The sequence below is a fragment of the Diadema antillarum genome, unplaced genomic scaffold (genome assembly GCF_040938485.1).
Source record: "Diadema antillarum isolate AM-2024a unplaced genomic scaffold, OU_Dant_1.0 seq00000229_RagTag, whole genome shotgun sequence".
Taxonomy (NCBI): domain Eukaryota; kingdom Metazoa; phylum Echinodermata; class Echinoidea; order Diadematoida; family Diadematidae; genus Diadema; species Diadema antillarum.
In genome coordinates this window covers 594,475-614,973 of record NW_027271279.1, presented here as the reverse complement: position 1 = coordinate 614,973, position 20,499 = coordinate 594,475, and the positions used below count along the sequence as shown (strand labels likewise).

General features: G+C 38.9%; 1 protein-coding gene across 1 annotated transcript; it reads right to left on the bottom strand.

Annotated features, from left to right (window-relative positions):
* Positions 1-3,602: 3,602 nt before the first annotated feature.
* On the bottom strand, positions 3,603-19,589 carry LOC139729242 (uncharacterized). The gene is made up of 10 exons (XM_071640172.1): positions 19,503-19,589; positions 15,309-15,409; positions 14,329-14,419; positions 13,378-13,466; positions 11,368-11,441; positions 10,545-10,628; positions 9,510-9,556; positions 6,738-6,821; positions 5,169-5,324; positions 3,603-4,418 (listed from the first exon to the last, which is right to left on the bottom strand). Exons 1-10 carry the CDS (start codon positions 19,587-19,589, stop codon positions 3,603-3,605), a joined length of 1,629 nt encoding a protein of 542 aa, XP_071496273.1.
* Positions 19,590-20,499: the final 910 nt, after the last annotated feature.

Genomic DNA, 20,499 nt, shown 5'->3' with positions numbered 1-20,499 from the left:
GCTCATATGGATATTTGAAAGGGATACAGTGTATGTATGGCATCTAGTTCATCTACCTCTGTACATCTCCACCTTGTACAATGTATACTTTCATAATGCATGGCATCCCTAATGAACTTCAAGCAGTTGCAAGTGTTATTATGATATGCAGCACAATATTGTGGTATGTATTGTAATGTGTGCAAGCTTTTATCATACAACCAGAGACTCCAACTCTCCCGTTTTCGACGGGAGTCTCCCGCCGAAAACCCATTTTTGCAAAATCTCCCGTTCTCCCGCTTGAGATTTAATTTCTCCCGCCCTGGCTCTTTGTCTCCCGTTGGAAAGGATTTCTTACTTATTTCTATCGTATGTTGAAAGAATAAGCCTTAGATAGCACCAGAGAGCATCTAGAACCCTGGGAATTTCGCGCTTCGCACACATCAAGTTGGAGTCTCCCGTTTGCTAAGGGTTTCAGGCGGGAGAATCTCCAGATCAGAAGGTGCTTGGGGTTGGAGTCTCTGTACAACAGATGACGACTTTGTAATATCAACTCCTTTAAACTCCATTCTGATGCCATGCAAATGAAGACTATTCTACCCTTTTTTGTGTTTGTGCTATAAGAAGCAAACTTTGAATGTAGCACGACTATGTTCGTGGCAATTTACTGCCGTACGTTGGCAGCCAAAGCAATTGCAATTGTATCGAAAATCATTGTGATGACTCCAGCATCATTGTGCATGGGCCAGAAACTAACTGATTTGTGTGAGAAACATGTGTAGTACTGTTCCATCGGTCTCATGAAATAGGACAGATTAAAGAAGGGAACCAATCATTATCTATGCAGCACGAGGTATGGGAAATGTTCTTTTCTTGTCATCAAATGGAATGGTGGATTTGCTATTTATGATCTAATGCTTGTGATATCTACTAGCTATAACATGGTCATGTACTGTATATGACATACATGTATATTTAGCCAGTCTAAGTTTGTGCAAATCTTGACTTCCCGACAATTTTGTGATAGTGGAGTACAGTAATGATGAGAGAAATGTAAGCGCGCACAGTTGATTCATGTAAGGTTCAGAGTTAAAGGGATGGTACGGCTGCAGTTGAGATGGGTTTTCAGGTTTCCAATATTTTTTGATGATTTTTTTATGATGACAAACCTCATATGAAATATGGAAGAGCATATAGTTCTAAGAGGAATTCAAAGATTATTTGATGAAAATTGGTTTTGAAATGTCTGAGATATCCAAAGCAAAGCAAACCTAGTAAAAGGTAAGACCCACCTTTTATTGAAATTGCTTTGTCTTACTTTTTTGTTGTTGATATCTCAGCCATTTCAAAACCGATTTTCATTAAATATACTTCAAATTCCTCTTAGAATTGTATGCTCTGTAACATTTCATAAAGTGGTTTCTAAGTATCTGGCAAAAAGTTAAAAGCTGAATCCTTAGGTCAACTAATACTATACTATCCTTTTAAATCCAAACCTGCTGTTGGTGTTAGCAAAAGTCTGTTTTGTACAAACTACTGTACTTCCTTCTCAAAAAGAAATTAATTCTAAGAAAAAAAAAGATGAGCCAAATATTACGGTTCAGACCATCTTAATATGCAAAAGTAATTTTATGTAGGTTAGAGGTGAGCAGGCGGCACAATGTGTGTGTGTGTGTGTGTGTCTTTCTGTCTGTGTCTGTGTGTGCGTTCATGTAGACATGTGTTTGTGTGCATGTAACAGTGGGAAAGATATATACGTATCACATAATTTTGACAAAAAAATGGATGCACAGATTGGGAATACTTTGCGCCAACTTTACACACCCTTTCATGGATCACACACTTTGGAAAATGGAACTTGCATTCACCCCAATCAGCAACAAACAACATAACCAACACACATGTTTCACACATCTTTATCAATGGATGGTCATTATTTGGACTCCATACACCACGTTACCATCAAATACAGGACTTGCAGAAGTTACGCAATTACTATTCCAATGGCAACCATCAATCAATTTCTGGGATCAGTAGTTGCCATCATGGCAACAACTGTGGAACCTCCTTATAATGAGGTAGGATATACAATGTAGCAAGATACGCAATATAACAATGTAATTTGGCAGGTCTCATTCCTTTTACATTCTTTGGATTTTATCCCTCATAACATGAGATACCCGATACAACAAATTTTCACAGGTTCCTAAGCAGCTTGCTGTAACAAGGTTCCCCTGTATAATCACAATGTTAGTGCTTTGTGCAACACATTCACAGATCTGTACATTTATAGCCAGTCCTCTCTGCTTTTGCTTCATGCCAAATTCTGCAATATAGCAGAACCTCGTCATAAAGAGGTTGGATATAACAAAAGTCTCTTATAACAAGGTGATTTTGCATGTCTCACCTCTTCATATTTCTCTGTTTTGTGTATCCTGATATACATGTAGTGAGAAACCCAATATAACAAGGTACTCGTCGTGGTTTTTAGGTCCTTGTTATAACAAGGTTCCACTTCATCGATCTTCAGAGTATTCATACTGCACTCCTGCACACTCTCAAGACAGCATTCAGTCACTCCTCAATATAACAACACACAAGATGTAAGTCAAAGAAGGAATAGATGTTGAAGTTTCATGATTCATATGATATATATCAAAGCTTATACAAAGAATACATGGATATATGTAGAAATAAGGTATGATGACCCAATACTACATTTTGGTCCTTCAGCTTACATTAGCTGCGACATTTTTGAATGAACTACCTGGAGAGCACATTACCTCAAGATAAGACTAGCCACATGCTGCAAGGACAGAGTTTGTCAATCGAGAACCCCCCAGCGCTTGAGTTGTAGACAACACGTATCATTTAATAAATAACTTGAACTGATGTTTACAAAGCATGATCTATCATAGAACAAATAAAACATATTATTGTAGTAACTTGCTCTTGTTGGTTGACTCTCACTTCCAATTTGTTGCCTCTTCTTGGTACATCAGGCTAGGGCTCGCTGCTTGTTCAGCCCCCCACCCATCACTCATGCTATTGTTATTTCACTCTTTTCCCTATTCTTTATCAATCTGTTGTTCCTTATCTTGTTTGATGTTGCCTCCCTATTCATCTCTATCCTTCACAGGTTGCCATCTGTGATCCTTTGGATCATCACTGACCCTCCTCTGCCTTTTGTCTATTCTCCCCTTTGTTTTAATCCCCCTCCCTTACTTGTTAGGCCCCTTGCCCTTGATTTCCAACCCATCCCTTTTGTTTCTTTGTTCTGTGTCCCTAGCCCTCCCCTGACTGTGCCTGTTGTGTGTAGTCCTTATGTGATTGCTTTCCCTGCCTGTTTGTCATTTTGCCTCTGATGAAGATTCTGCTAGGATCAAGAGCTCAGGTCCCTTTTGACTCCATTTTACTCCATTGGCTCGCCACTATTAGATAAGCAGTTTTCTGCAGCTTTTTTTTTTTTTTTGCTACATAAAACAAATTCCTGACAGCTTTCAATTCTTGAAGCTAGGTAATGCCCAGATGGTGCATATCTCTATAGGACATGGCCACTTAAATAAGCAAAGCAGACACAAGTGTGTCCAATAGCGTCGTGCTGATATCTCTGCTGATAGTCTCTAACATCCATTCTTCACTGTCACTTCATGTTTTGCCTTGTGGCAGTCAAAGCGTTCACGATTCGCCAAGAATCCCGCATAGTCCCGGATGTCTGCATTCTGCATCGCGAGCAGGATCTGCGCTGCTGCGCAGTCATCAATTCCGACTTCAGGCTCCGGTTGAGCTTTCCTCCGATGTCTTGTATTCCGTTCACGTTGTCGTCGCAACCGAGTTCCCGTCGTATCGTTTGATGTGCTGGCAGTATTTGCTGGCGCCACCTTTGGCAGAGGACAGGCACTCGCTGATCCATTTTTAAATTCAGTTTCTTGTATCTGTTCTTGCAATTCTTGAGGTTGAAGTCTGGATGCTGTTGTTATAGGAACTGTAGATGGTGGTCGTGTAGGACTGGCTGCTTGAATTTTCAATTCAGTTTCTCGCAACTGTTCTTGAGATTCTTGAGGTTGAAGTCTGGATGTGGTTGCCATAGAAACTGTAGATGGTGGTCGTGTCGGACTCTCAGGTATCATCCCATTATCTGCATTTGATTTGTCTTGAGGGCTCAAACCTGCAGGGTCACTGGCTGCTTGAAGTTTCAATTCAGTTTCTAGCAACTGTTCTTGAGATTCTTGAGGTTGAAGTCTGGATGCGGTTTCCATAGAAACTGGAGATGGTGGTGGTGGAGGACTTGCTGGTATCCCTCTGTCTGCATTTGATTTGCCTGGAGGGGTCAAGCCTGCGGAATCATGTGAAGTGACTGAAGATGGGGACAAACTTTCTGACATCTCCACATCAGCATACCCCGAGAGCCTTGAGGCCAGGCTGCGACGCTTTCTCGGCTGTAGCAAAGATAACATACAAAGTTATTGTCTACTTCCATAAACAAATTTGTTAGGTACTAAAAATTTTCCTCGTGGCGAGCATATGCACATTTGACACAGATGTAAGTACTTTGATGGCCTGCATTGTGGGACAAAGTAGAATATGTTGATTTTAGATTTTTCAAAGCTCAAAAATCTCCAAATTTTTTCAAGGAAAACATAAAACTGTCATTATGATATCAGCTAGATTCATAAGTCTGAATTTTCACAGAAGAAATATACTTGTGGCAGTCAAAGCATTTCCATTCAGAGGTGCCTTCTTGATAAGTTTGACTTATGATATCAGCTGTTCTGTATTTCACTACTGATAGTATCAGCTGTTCTCTACATGGTGCCCACAAGAATCTTTTTATTTTAAAAAAAAAGCCACTTCTGACAGTGTTTTCCATATCAAACTGCTAATCTTACAAATACATGTATCAAGGTAGTGCAAGGCGAGAATATTTGCAGGTGTAGCAGCAACCACACCCATTATTTCTTTTCAAAGTATTCATTCAATCACTGCTGTGTGAAAAAAAACAAACAAACAAACAAATCCACCTACAGAAGCTAGTCTTCTTGACGCTTCCTAATAAAACAACAATAACAGTAGATAGATTGTATGATACCATAATAGTGAGGGGTAAGTACAGTAACCGTATGATGAAGGTATGGAATGAGTATTAAGAAAGCATGGTATCCGAGCTTCAATGAAAATTTCAGGAGTACCTTAGCTGGAGGTTTCTTGTAGCCCGGTTCGTGGACAACCTGGTGTTGCACGAGGGACTTTTTGTAGCTGAATGTCTTGGTGCATCCCGAATAGCTGCAGGAAAACGGTCTGGCGCCCTCATGGTAATTTCTGATGTGAAGTTGTAAGCTCTCCATCTGCACATGCAACATGAATAACAGTTCATACATGCAATAAGTACTGGAAATGAAATAAACATACCAGCAAGACTAACGTAGCTTACAAACATCAACAAGGCAAGTGCCATAATGTGTCTCTCCCATTCGCGTAAAAGAAATTGTATGCCAATGGGACGTAACAGATAAAAAAAGAAATATAACAGATAAAAAGAGATATAAAAGGGTAAAAATTTATGGCAAAAAAGAAATGTGCCATAAAAACTTAACATTGGGCCCTTTAAGTTTGTTGACCTCTGCCTGTGACCTTTGACCTTGTGGTGACCATCCACTCCCCAAGGGACATCTACCATCCAAGTTTGGTCACAAACGGACCTATGGATCAAAAGTTATGACCCATAATAGAAACACGCCATAAAAACTTAACATTGGGCTCTTAAAGTTCGTTGACCCATGCTTGTGACCATTGACCTTGTGGTGACCATCCACTCTCCAAGGGACATCTACCATCCAAGTTTAGTCACAAATGGAGTTGTGGATCAAAAGTTATGACCCATAATAGAAACGCACCATAAAAACTTAACATTGGGCTCTAAAAGTTCGTTGACCCCTGCTTGTGACCATTGACCTTGTGGTGACCATCCACTCCCCAAGGGACATCTACCATCCAAGTTTGGTCACAAATGGAGTTATGGATCAAAAGTTATGAGCCATAATAGAAACGCGCCATAAAAACTTAACATTGGGCCCTAAAGTTCATTGACCCCTGCCTGTGAGCTTTGACCTTGAGGTGACCTTCATACATGGCAAAATGTGAAACTTTGTATGACCCCTCTTCCCTCGAAGTTTGATTGCAATTGAAGCCCAGAGTAAAGAGTTATTGAAGTTTTTGTAGCGTTACGGACAGACGACGGACGGACAGATGGACAGATGCCGCAGGCGATCCCTTAGTCTCCCCTCACCTCCGGTGGGCTCGACAATAAAATTGCATGGTCTTGTCCCATTTCTGACAAGTCTACGCCGCGAATATTCAATTTTCAAAGGCTAAAAGTAAACAATCCAAACTGGCAGCTGACTCCCGCAAATGATGTGTTCAAGAGGTACACCATATAGTTGTGATTCTTTTTAACAATGGAATCGCACTTAGAACAAATACACTTCCATGTGCTCTGAACAAGATAGTCTAGCCTGCGGCTATACATAAGCTAAGGACAGATTAGGCCATAGTGATCACTCCAGAAGAAGAAAAAAAAATAGAAAAGAATAATGCCAAAGACCTTACAAACACCCTCTTCGTGTATATAACTATGTACATGTGAAAGGAAAATGTGAAGTGTCATTACATACAGGTGGCCACTACAAACAACTGGCAGCAAGAGGGCAGGATTTCCTGTACTTAGGAGGTTAATTTGAGACAGAGTTTGTCCATCTCACCTTCATAAATTGTCGTTCACAGTTGTCTCTTGGACAGACGAAGGCGTCACGTTCTTCCTTGTGAACCTTTGAGTGGCTCTTCAACTGAAAGGCAAATGGAAAAAAATGATTACTGGAACAAAGTTTAATAAGATGTTTCTCTTTTTCATATTAACGTCTTCAATTGTAATCTGACGATATGTTTAAAGAATATTCAATTAAGTAACTAAAAGATTCAAGAGGCCTACATTTTGACCTATGTTACATACCAAATTTGTCATGCTTTAGGTGAAGAGTAAACTTTAACAATGCTAGAATCAAATATAGAACAAGGAAAAGTAGAAATTACGCGGTGCGTAATATATGTCCCCGCCGGAAGTAGCATTTAGTAGCAAAATGTACAATATAGGTGAAAAGATGAAGGTCAAAGGTCAAAGAAGTCAAAGGTCAAAATTCTATGTAGAAGTTTTGAAGCCCTCACCTAGTGCCATCACATAAAGCAAACGGAATCGAAATCGGGTTAGAAATGGCGAAGGAGTAGCATTTTGTAGCCAATGTACAATATACAGTAAACCTCGGATAAGTCGACGTCGAGTGAGTCGAAAATCACTGAACTCGAAGCAAAATAAAAAGTCCCGATTTTTCCCTATGTATTTTCTCTAAGAAATATTTGGATAAGCCGAAGTGCGAGAGTCGAATTTCGGCTGTGTCGAAGTAAAACAGTCAGTCCCTTTTGTACAAAATACACGTAGTTTACATCACTTGAGCCGAAGAAGATTTGTCTGGCATTCTCATTACATTTAGAGGAGAACAAAATAATCGGCATGTCGCAGAACCCCGTCCCTGGCCTGCTGCAGGTAAGCATGCACACTCACCGTACCGCTCTGCACGCATGTCGAATACATACACATGTATGTATACACACAGCACATCGATCCATGTACTTTATCCATACACACAGCACATCCATACTTTATCCATGTCAAGCCAGAGCTCCTTGGTCAACCAATCGCTGCTTTAATATTTTAGTGACAGGCCAAGTGGGTGGAGCTTGTTTGTGCGTGCCCGGCTGGCTGTATAGTTTTGTTCAATGGAGGTAGGATGGGCCTGGGAGAGTATTTGTCTCAGGGTAGGTTGACAGAGATGGCTACCTATGTTGCACCATAGACATAGCACATGCACATTGCCACATTAGCGCAGACATTCTCAGCGAACTACGTTTAACTACTAGGTACTAGTATTGATACAAATTCCATGTTCAATTTAGAACAAAATAAGAACATTATCTTCAAGAACAGACAAATTTGAATGCAAACACACACAAGCACGCACACACACACACACACATGCATGCAAATGTCCTATACTACATGTACATAACTGTGAGTCGAAAAAAAAATCGACTCTCGCGAGAGTCGAATTTCACTTAAGTCGACGCATTTTTGTCAGTCCCGAGAGCTTCGACTCATGCGAGGTTTACTGTAGGTAAAAAAATCAAGGTCAAAGGTCAAAGAAGTCAAAGGTCAAAATTCTGTGTAGAAGTTTTGAAGCCCTCACCTAGTGCCATCACATAAAGCAAACGGAATCGAAATCGGGTTAGAAATGGCGAAGGAGTAGCATTTGGTAGGCAATGTACAATATACACAATGTAGGTCAAAAATCAAGGTCAAAGGTCAAAGAAGTCAAAGGTCAAAATTCTGTGTAGAAGTTTTGAAGCCCTCACCTAGTGCCATCATATAAAGCAAACGGAATCAAAATCGGGTTAGAAATGGCGAAGGAGTAGCATTTTGAAGCAAAATGTACAATATAGGTCAAAGGTCAAGGTCAAAGGTCACAATTGAAATTCTGTATGGAAGTTTCAAAGCTCCCATGTAGTGCTATCATATAAAGCAAACAGAATCAAAATCGGGTTAGAAATGGCGAAGGAGTAGCATTTTGAACATTTTGATCACACACGGACGCACACACGGACGGACACACGGACGGACGGACACACGGACACACACACGTACGGAGCCCGTTTCATAGTCCCCTGCTCGAACTCGTTCGGCGGGGACAACAAAATGCAATGACGTCTATCACGGTGATTATTGAATCAAAACATTCGGAACTAAAAGAACACATCACATGGTTGAATGCCTATGCAGTGATACATGTTTTGAACAAGTGACAGCATTTTGACACTTAAAGGACAAGTTCACCTTCATAGACATGTGGGATGAGGGAATGCAGCAATATTAGTAGAACACATCAGTGAGAGTTTGAGGAAAATCGGACAATCCGTTCAATAGTTATGAATTCTTTAAGTTTCTGCTCAGTCACGGCTGGATGAAAAGACTAAGTAAGCGTGTGATGTCACATAAATACAACAATATAAAGAAAGAATAAAGAAAATTCAACATATTTCCATTTTTCTCGCATAACAAAAGAACACTCGACTTCTCTCTTTCAGAAGGCAGGGGGAATAATATTACCCTCAACATACGTCAGTAGCAAGTCGAAGAAATGTGCACTTTATTCAGAAAGTAAAGTTTTGTGAAATTCTCTTTTTATTTTCCTTGTATAGTTGTACGCATGTGACATCAACCACTGTAGCAGTCGTCACATCCAGCAGTGATTGCGCAGATACTGAAAATATTCATAACTTTTGAACGGATTGTCCGATTTTCTTCAAACTCTTGCTGATGTGTTCTATCAATATTGATGCATTCACTCAATCCACATGTCTATGAGGGTGGACTTGTCCTTTAAAGATGCGGGGATAGAGGAAAACCTACGGCTGACAAGACATACCCTGTACTTCTTGGTGAACACCTTCCCACATTTCTCGCATCGAAACTCTGCAGAACAATATAACAATAAAAAGTCAACATGGTGGGTGAATACAATGAATACATTGGCCAAAGCAATAACAAGCTTCTTACATATATCAAGATGTGCCATGTGGTAGGAAATCACATCATAAAGCCATTATTATCATTGTTTGCATTAAAATGAGTCCCAACAGACTGTATAAATGAGAATGACATAAATATAGACTGTCTAAATGAGAAGGAATAATTGAAAATGACTGGGATGCAAAGAGTTGATCTGCATGGAACCATCCAGGTGTTTGTTGAAATGTCCGGCCATGAAAAGAAATGGGAGCCATTGTGGCTTAGTTGATTACACCACAGACTATAAATTACAAGGTCCCTGGTTCAAATCCCCTGGCTACAGCGGTTGTGCCTCGAGGCAAGGTACTAATCCTTACTGACTAACCCATCCTTCCGAAGGAACTTAAAGCCACTGATCCTGTGGTTGCTTGCTTGCTAACAAGCGTTCAATGCTTCTGTAGTGGTTGCATAACACATTTAAATTAAAGTCAAATTGAAATACCCAGTACTAGTATATCCAATGGCCGAGAGAAACCATCCCTCATATTTAAAGGGATCGTACAGTTTTGGTCGAGACCTAATTTCAGGTTTCTAAAATTTTTTAGTGAGATAGTGAGATAATGAGAAACATCTTATGGAATATGAAAGAGCATGTAATTCTATGAGGAATTCAACATTTATTTGATGAAAATTGGTTTTGAAATGGCTGAGATATCTAAAAAAGAGTGATTCTTATAAAGTGTGGGACCCACACTTTATTACGAGCGCTTTGTTTTACTTTGTTTTTGGATGTTTTAGTCATTCCAAACCCAATTTTCATCAAATAAACTTTGAATTCCTCTTAAAATGGTATGCTCTGTACTATATCCTAAGTGTTTTCTTGGTATCTCGCAAAAAATTAATAGCCCAATTCTCATCTCCACCAATACTGTACCATTCCTTTAAGGCTTACCCGTCACATGGGCTGCAATGTGGGCCCTGAGCTCACTCCACTTGCTGAACCATGCTTCACAGCCATCTTCGGTGCATGTGTAACCTAAACAAAAAGAAACAAAAAAATATATCAAATAAGCAAATCCTAAAAGGCTGCCAGCTCTCTTCTTAACAAACATCATTTTGCCAAAAATTAAGAAAGCATTCCCTCACATGTTCCTTTATGTTCTTATACGACGTATTGGGGAAGGGGGGACATTGCACTTTCTTTGTATTTGTTGCTGTATACTGTAAAACGAGAAACTTTTGCATGCATTAATTTTTCTTTTTTTGCGAATTCCACAAGGGGCCAGGATTTGCAAAATTATAATGCAAGTGAATATCTTTTTCTGCACACTTATGCACTGAATGCAAGTGGTAATTCATGAAAATATCATGCCACAAATATTTCTGGTTTTAAGCCAAAATGTTCAACACACAGATTACTTTTCTTTCATTTGTCACACATTTTTTTTTCAGTGAAAGAAGGATGAGGCAGTAGTATACTACCAAATATCTTTGAGCAAAGAAAATTTTACAGTGAGATATAGTGACATACCCAGTCTAACAAGTTAATTTTGCAGGTCCCATTCTTTTTATATTCTTCTGTGATTGCTCCTTACATCACAAAATACCCGGTATGACAAGTAACTTTGGGTGGTCAAAAGCAGCTCATTATACAGAGGTTCCCCTGAATATTGTACCTTGGGAGGGAGTTTACTCCACAGAGAAAGGTGTCTTGCATAATAGTATGAAAATAAAAGTGAAAGATCACTAAACCGTGAAGTAAATCATGCACTTACCTTCATGGACTTTCATGTGTGCTTTAAGTTTACTGGGAATGAGAAACCTGGCCTCACAGCCTTCATGCTCACATCTGGCATTAATGATGAAGCAACAAACAAACAAACAAATGAACAATCAGGAGAAAGGCATTGATATGTTATTTCAAATGAAGAACTACTTGGATACTACAACTTGTATGCCCAGCCCATACTATCTCAGATTACAGACCCGGTAGCATAGGGATACCCTGTTATCAATGAGTGTATGCTTTGATGCACATATTCGCTGATGGGTTAATTCTATTCTAGCAGGGCTACGCTAGTTGTGTTTTTCCAATGACCCCGGGGGAGTGGGGGGGGGGGGGGGGGGGGCAAAGAACATTGATTCAATCTGACCAATCTACTCTCCCGATGCTACCAAATCTTCTAATGCTGTTACTTATCATGACTGCTTCTACAGCACATGAGAATTCACTCTAGAGTAACTGCGTCAGTAAGCGGCCGTACAGCCGTTCGCGGCAGGTACAACATACACGGTAATATACCGCTAAACACAGCACTGCACTGTTACATGCACACTACACATATACTAACACACTAGCAATCAACAAAAACCAACCGATAAAATGGGCACAATCTCTGACGAAAATGAAATTTTCTCACCGAAATGACAACATATCGCATCTAAAATGAAATTTTCGGTACTTCTTAACATAACAGTTAAGAAACAATGGTCCAAGAAACTGGATTTTTTGTCGTTTTCTCGATGTTCATGGATTTTGAAAACACATCCTCACGTAAAATAGAACTTTCGCGAGCCGATGTGGGCCGCCATTTTTTTCGGAAAGTGGATGTTACCATCGAAAAAAAACGGGAAAAACACGAGAAAGACATCAACAACACCGCCAGAATTGCGATCTTGTTTGCGGCCAATGCATGTGCGCACGCTATTTTCACGTGCTTTCGCAATGGGAATTGGCGCTTACGCAATGTTCGCGAGACATGTGAAGGCGTTTCAGCTAAAGATCGCGGAGCACGCGCGTATTACATAGGGATTGTACATCGTGCCGCAAGCAGAAATACTACGTCGCATATCGCCCTTATCGGCGAAAATTGTGCCGGGTTTTGCCCTGGTAAATCATGAAAACTGCGTTGGTCAATGGTTAATTTCTTTTACGAAAACAATTGCGTTAATGAATAATCTTGTCTATGATATATGAAATGGTTGAAAATAATTTGCCTGATTTGTTTACAAGTTGGAAAAACCCTGAACAATGCTTAAACTGCCGCAAACAGGATATTTTACTCTAGTTTGAATTCCTAAAAAAAAAAAAAAAAAAAAAAAATTTACGCACATATCTAAACAATATCACTGTATCAGGAAAAGTACCCGTCAAGGACAATTACCCCCCTCCCCCAGGTAAATACCTGTCAGTGATAGGGTTAGAGTAAAGATTAGGGCTAAGGTTAGGTTAAGGTTAAGGGTTGGAATTTGGATTACGGTTAGGTTCAGGATTAGGCTTAGGGTTAGGGAAAGGGTCCAGGGGAAAATATTGTCCAGAGGGTAATTGTCATAGACCCAATATCACTTCCTCTTTTCTGTTGTAAATCTAGCAAAGTTGTAAGGCAGACAAAATGGCACATTTCCAAAAGGAGCCTTCGTTACTGTCAGTGCATGAATTGACTAATGGACCTTTGACTAAAAAATAGGGCTTCCTCGCACATACTTCCATTTACAATAACCACTGTAAGTTTATACTTAATAGATTTATTGTTTCTTCTTAATCTCAACAGAAAACAGGTCTTAATGCATCGGCATGAAGTACACATTGACTATTAAATTTATAGACAATGAAAAAGTCAAACACACTCTTTTTTCCCCTTTCTTATCTAGGTAATCAGTTTTCATGATGTTAACCTTGAACAATAATCAAAACAATAAGGTTTTTCATAGACAAATCTTGTATTCAGAGACTTGAGAACTTCGAGACTCTCTCACCGAAATCAGAGCTGTTAATCTATACTCACTTGTATGGTTTGATGTTCGTGTGGACATACTGATGAACGGTCAAGTGCTGATGCTTGTGAAAAGTCTTCCCACAGCCATCATATTCACACTAGTGGAAAAAGAGAGAGAGTTTGCACCAGTGATAAAGGAGTTACCAATTCACAATTCACCATCTTATGTATGGCAGACTTTCTATCTTTATGTTTGATCTTTATATCGCACAACAGATTCTTAACTTCTTGGATCTTTGCAAGCAACAGGGACTATGGCTGTCTAGGGACATGGACCATTCCATATATCTTGGCGATACAAAATTTTGACTACTGGAAAAATTCACTTGGAATAATTTTTGTTCATAATCCCTACAAGCATATGTTAAAATAGAGAAAAATTGCACTGTATCTACGAAGGCAAACAATACCAGCCTACACGAGCATATATGTGTATCATTTCGAAGAGAATAATATAGCAGGTTCAAAGTCAATTACAACCTGACTCGATTTCCAGGTATTGCTTCATATCAATACTGCACAATATATCACACCAAGGTTTGTGCAGAAAACAACTCTTTGGTCATATCGAGCACAGAATCACAACTTTTCCCTTTAAATCAAAGCAATTGGGTAAATTTCAGAGAGTGACCCTAGATAACAATTTGATATTAAATTATCATACTGCCAATGCAAGAGATACTTGATTCTCCTCCAGAAGTACAGGGCCATGCATACAAAGAACACTGCTGTGTTTTTTTAGAGAGGTCTCATTCAGCTGTTGTTGGATTATTCTTCTGTCAACTGGACAAATGCTGGGAAGACTTCAATAAGACGGGAACTGTTCAGAATTTTAAGTCTTGGTTTATTTATGGAAAAAAGAACTAGAGAGGTACCAATACATTTTGGTCACAGAAATGCCTTCTTTTATCAAAGAAACAAATTTGACTGGTTGATGCAGAGAACATGCTTCAAGCTTACTTTGAACTGGCGACCACGATGCACCCGCTGGATGTGTTTCTTCAGGCTATCCTTGCTGCTAAATGCACCACCACACCCTTCCTCCTCGCATCTACAAAAAAAAAAAAAAAAAAATCAAATTATGGGAGAGAGTGAGACTGCCTTACCAAAAACAAACAAACAAACAAACCAACACACAAACATGAATGGCTACTCTGAGGACTTATCAACCTCTAATCTATAATGACTAGCATTAATCCTCATCATGGCATGCTTGTGGTTGTACTTTTTAATGTAGTTTAGTAACATCTTACAAATACCTTGCTTACACTAGTCACATATGAGGATTGGGGGGGGGGGGGGTGGGGGGGAGCTACCAGTGATGCAAAGTTCAGAATGTCACATAATTCTTTTCAAAAGGCAAACACCCATTGCGTGCATCATATGTCAGTATTTAACTGATCTACAGTGTCTTACATATGCTAAGTTCAACCGACATACCAATTCATCACAGAGTAACACCAGCTGTAACACAGTATGTACCAGTAACTTTGTAAATTGGATAGCACCGAGTATAAAGCAAAGCAAAGGGAGAACAAATGATTTGCCTTCAAACTGTACAGAGATATTGTAAAGAGATGATTTACTGCCCAGCAGTTCCCGCTTACCAGGTTAATAAAGTAAAAGAAAAATCATGTATGATACATATGTTGCACAAACTGATTTAGTATGATAACTGATTTAGTATGATGACCAGCTGAAGATGAAAAATGCTGTAAACTGACTGCCAAACAAAATGTATTTTGTATGACAGAGACCAAGACAAAGGGAAAATTGGATAATGCCTTGAATACCTTCAGGAGTTTATGGTTTCATTTTGATATACTGAGACAATGACTACAAATTTCCATTCTAGATTATATAAGCCACTAGACAGGACATGCTTTTACACATGACACAAATTGTGTGAAGGAACGAGTATACGTAGAGTCGGTACTTACAGGAACCCCTTGACGTTGGAGTGTGAGCCCAGATGTCTCTGAAGATGCGGCTGTCTGGTGAAGCTCTTTGTGCATCCACTGTGGGTGCACTTGAACGGTTTCTGGTGTAGCAAATGTTGACAAAGAGAAATGCATTATAGTTGAGAAGAGTAGTTTTGATGCAGCTAACAAGCTGCTTTACCATGTTTACACAGTAGACTCTGTCTGTTGGACATGAAGTAATACAGCTTAAAGGGGAATAAAACCACAATTATAATACAGTATACGAGTCGATCGAGTGAATGCAGCAAATATTAGGAGTTATGAATTTTCTAAAGTTTCCACCCAGACTTTTCTTTGTTACTAGAAATAACTAAATTTACAATTTGTTATGTCACATAAAGAATCTAGACTACATGATAAACTTTCTTTACATCCAAGAATAATATGAATACAGAATGTACTACTAATTTACTGCCACAGGCCCGTAGCCAGGATTTTTCAAGGGGGGGGTGCGGTCACTAAAAAAATGGACCTTCGGTACCAATACCAATGATGACACACACACACACACACACACACACACACAAAATTATATTTATATATATATATATATATATATATATACTCCTAGATGGGTCATTTGGAAGACATTTCCATTTGTTTTATATGCAAATTTTAAAATACATGTTCAATGGCAATTTACGCAATGGAGACACGAAAATTGTCTCCTTAATGACCAGTTGTCTCCCTAATGAAGACACTTCCCCCCAATATGTCTCCCTAAGGTGCCAACTAGGGATATATATATATATATATATTCTTTGGACGACCGAACTACAAAAGTTGTATAAGAATTTGCGCGCAAAGCGCGCCGCAAATTGTGAATTTTGACTATTTTAATGACGTTTTAAAGTCTCGAGGAAATTTGTATTTTTGTCTGTTGCATGCAATCGCGTTACGGTATTTCATCTAGGAAATAGTAAAAACTCATTTTGCCAGGAAGTTGCAAAGTTTAATTGTGTTCGAGACTCTGCGCGCATAGCGCGCCGCAAAATTGAGAATAGTGATTTTCCTGGTGTTGTTTTAACTTTTATTTTTTCTATTGTATACCCGCGTTAGCAGGCCTGAAGCCAGGATTTTTAAAGGAAGGGGGGATTGCGTTAATTAACAAAACGGTCCTTTGATACTGTCCCGGGAGGGGTAGCGACAATTAAAAGGTGGACACCATGCTCATACATGGACTTTCAAAATGGCCCCTAAACGAGTAATGATCATATGATTTTTTCGGGCCTTAAAAACAAGTATTCCTTAAATATTTCCGGCACCCTAAAGAAGTACTTCATCATGATTGAACAATATACCATTTTCCCAAATTTCGGCCTTTTTGATACCCTTTGATTATATACGCTCGTACATCACACTTTCCATCTAATCCGTGAGAAAAAAACGACCCCTATTACGCGTTTTCTTTAGCGAGTATGGTCACGGTGTCCACCTTTCAGTTGGAGTTTTCCATCCCATTGGATGCTGTTTGGAAGATGAAACATTCACTTTACTATACAGTATATCAGCCGTTGGTATGCGAGTTTGTCAAAAACGAAAATAAATAAAAAAAATTTTAAAACAAAATGAATTGTAAATGTGAACCATTTATATTTTGCCTCCTTGTGGTAGGATATTTCCAGCATTTCCGAACTTTCAAATAATCATTTTAGATTTAATAATATTAAAGGTAGTAGATCCGATTCGCAAACATCTCCAATATCAGTCAAATGTCATATTAACCATCATGCTAAGAAGGTTTTCTTTGTGAAATTTGGAGGTCAGTGAAATTCAAAAATTAAACATCCGTTAGCCATTGGAAGAAGTTGAGTGCAAATTCAGACCTCAGGCTTAGTGCTCAGATGTTTTCCTATTTGATTTGATCTGTCTTACTGTGCACACTAAGATACATACTGGAATGGTTATTTCTTATTTATTAAATCATAGTAGCATATTTGGTTACTAGCTGTCTCTAGGCATTTTCGAATTTGGGCTGCAAAGAGATCCACTACCTTTAAGTTAGAAGAGAGATAAGTAAATAATGATAAAATAAACAAACAAAAAAGAATGAGTTTCTTTTGTAATACTATCTGACAAACTTTTTACTTTACCATTTTACTTCATAGCTCAGCACTTTCCATTCTCTCTCATACCCTCTTACCCATTACATTTAAATGAAATACAACTAAAATGAGTTTGCGTGCCTGCATAATACTCTTTGGAAATCATAAGTGAGAATGTTCTTAGGTTTTGGCTCACTTTAAAATGAGAACCAATAGAACTGTCACAACATGAGAAAATGTATAAGTAATAATCAACAGTACATTTCCGAATTTGGCCTGCAAAGAAATCCGCTTCCTGTAAGTTAGAAAAGAGATTAGTAAATAATGATAAAATAAACAACAAAAAAGAATGAGTTTCTACCGCCGTATCTAGAACAGAGCCTGAAACGGTGCAGGCTCAAGAAATCGTTTGTACTAATACGTCTTGAAGTACTGTGTGATACTGTTGACTCAGACTTCTACAAAGCTGTAAGTGAGAATTTAACCCAATCCGGCTCATTACCTGTGTTTTTTATGAAAAATATGAATAAAGAATGTAAATTAAATATCGACGCGTCACAATGCAGTCTAACGCTCTCACAATGTTATCATACATAGGGTTTTTCCCTGACTGTTTTTACTCCGGAGCTCTTGCAATATTCAGGCTTTTGTAATACTATCTGACAAACTTTTTACTTTACCATTTTACTTCATAGCTCAGCATTCTCTCTCATACCCTCTTACCCATTACATTTAAATGAAATACAACTAAATTGAGTTTGCGTGCCTGCATAATACTCTTTGGAAATTATAAGTGAGAATGTTCTTAGGTTTTGGCTCACTTCAAAATGAGAACCAATCGAACTGTCACAACATGAGAAAATGTATAACTAATAGAGAACTGGAGTAAGACAGGCCTTTCATTTTGTTTTGTCTCTCCTGATCGTTCGTAAGAAATGCTAATTCATGACCACCTTTTCACAATTTGATTGGAGCATGCATTCATAATGGAAAATAGTTGACATAACAATCTATCCCCAGGCATTATCATGCCAACATGTACTTATATGTACATGTACTATATCTTTGTGAGACGTAGATATAAAATGTCTCAGGTTTCCGATTATAGTAATTTCGAGGAAATTTCTTTAATTTTTATCATATATAATGTAAACTTGAGGCTATTAGATTTTCATCCACTTACCTATGTTCCTGTGAAAAAATGCAAGTGTCAACCTCAATGTCATCCACGAATCGCACGTACTCGGGCGGCCAGTGGAAAAAAAACACCGGTCACACGCGCCAAGGGCCATGGCATGCAGTGCCAATATAATAATAGCTCGCACAAATTGATACATAACATTTGTGTTTGTGTGCATGGGGACGATCCGATGGTTCATACAACAAAAGGGTTTCGTACAATTATTTTAACATTGTTAAACGTACTCTTCCACATTTACGTAGCATATAATGTGTCTTTATATTTATTTGGATTGTTATCTTGAGAATTGCTAAAAACCGTTATTATGAAAAAGTGGACCTTTCAGAATTTGGGGGGGGGGGGTGCGTATGCACCCGACGCACCCCCCCCCCCCCCCCCCCCCCCCCCCCCCGGCTACGGGCCTGTGCCATACTGTCTACATATCTAACGTTTCAGAGTCTAGATCTATAGTTTAGTATAAAACTTTACCATGCATTGCCATTGGCATTGCATTGCTGGCTGGCTGGAGGCATCGTATGGCCTATGCTATGGTCATGGAGCTGTATCCAGCAGGATCCAGCCAGTGAGTTAGTTATAAATCACTGCTTGTGAGTTGTGTGTGCAGTGATTGCTACGCCTATTCAAGCTAAGGCCATCAGGCCAGGCAGCCTTCATAACCACCCATGCATGCGTGTGGCTGTTATACACTGCCTACATTTTTTCAGGAAATAAATTTACAATTTAAAAATAGTTGCGCGACCGCGACATTTGGTTTCGCATTGACATTGCATTGCAATGGCTTGAACTGGAAACACCGGTACAACACAACACTCATTTCAACGAGTGGGACCGCGATCTGTCTTCATAGATCTACGTCGTTTCGCATCTTGTCTTACAGTGATACTGCCACCTCGTCATGATACTCACTTCACCGGTGTGTTTGGCAACATGTTCAATCAATTTCCACTTCTTGTTAAAACTTGCCGAACAATTCTCAATGGTACAAGGAAACATGATTGAGCCCTCTGCTTCAACCTGTCATCTTATTTCACAAAGTGGATGACACATGCACATGGATACCTTATTGCAATGCGCATGCGCCTGCAGTGTATGCCCACTGAATTTCTAGTATGAAATCTATGATTGACTTTGTAGCAAGATGTGCTACGTGTACGAGTATATCACGGTATGTGTAGTACCTACGTGGATCATAATAATGGATAATAAATTACTGGCCAGTGCTAGTATATTTTGTGTCTCGTCCCCGCGCAATACATGTTCAAGAAGGCCTCACAACTTGAATTTGTATACGTGTATTGTTGCTGTTGCTGTTGTTGTTGTTGTTGTTGTTGTTGTTGTTGTTGTTGTTGTTGTTGTTGTTGTTGTTTGAATTATTATGATTATCTCTGTGCTTTTTGATCTCCGGTTTTTTATTCACATCCGTGAAAAGTAAGGCAAAGTTATGATCATGTAGGCTACTTTTCGCAGGGATGGAGATCAAAATTTACTTTATTCTCTTTTTCTATCATTTTTTTTTCTTTTCTCTCAAAATTTATTTTTCTTGCTTGTGTTATTTATATACCATAATTAGAAATGATGATGATGATGAAGCTTGTATGCCAACGGTTGAACTCATCAAAACATATAAATATACCCCAAAAAATACTGTTTTATGTTACCAAGCAGCATGTAAACAAAAATACACACACCTATATAAACTTTTTAATTTCTCATCGGATTGGCTGATTGGATCACGATTTCATGTATTTACAGTTACACGAGTATCTGCCTAGGGATTTATTTGTTTATCAATTAGAGCCTAATTGATTAGCGATACTTGTTCCATTATGTCTAGGCCTATAGGGCACTATAGGCCTACCATTCATTAATATTTTGATTATTTCCTTGGTTTGGTGGGTTGTTT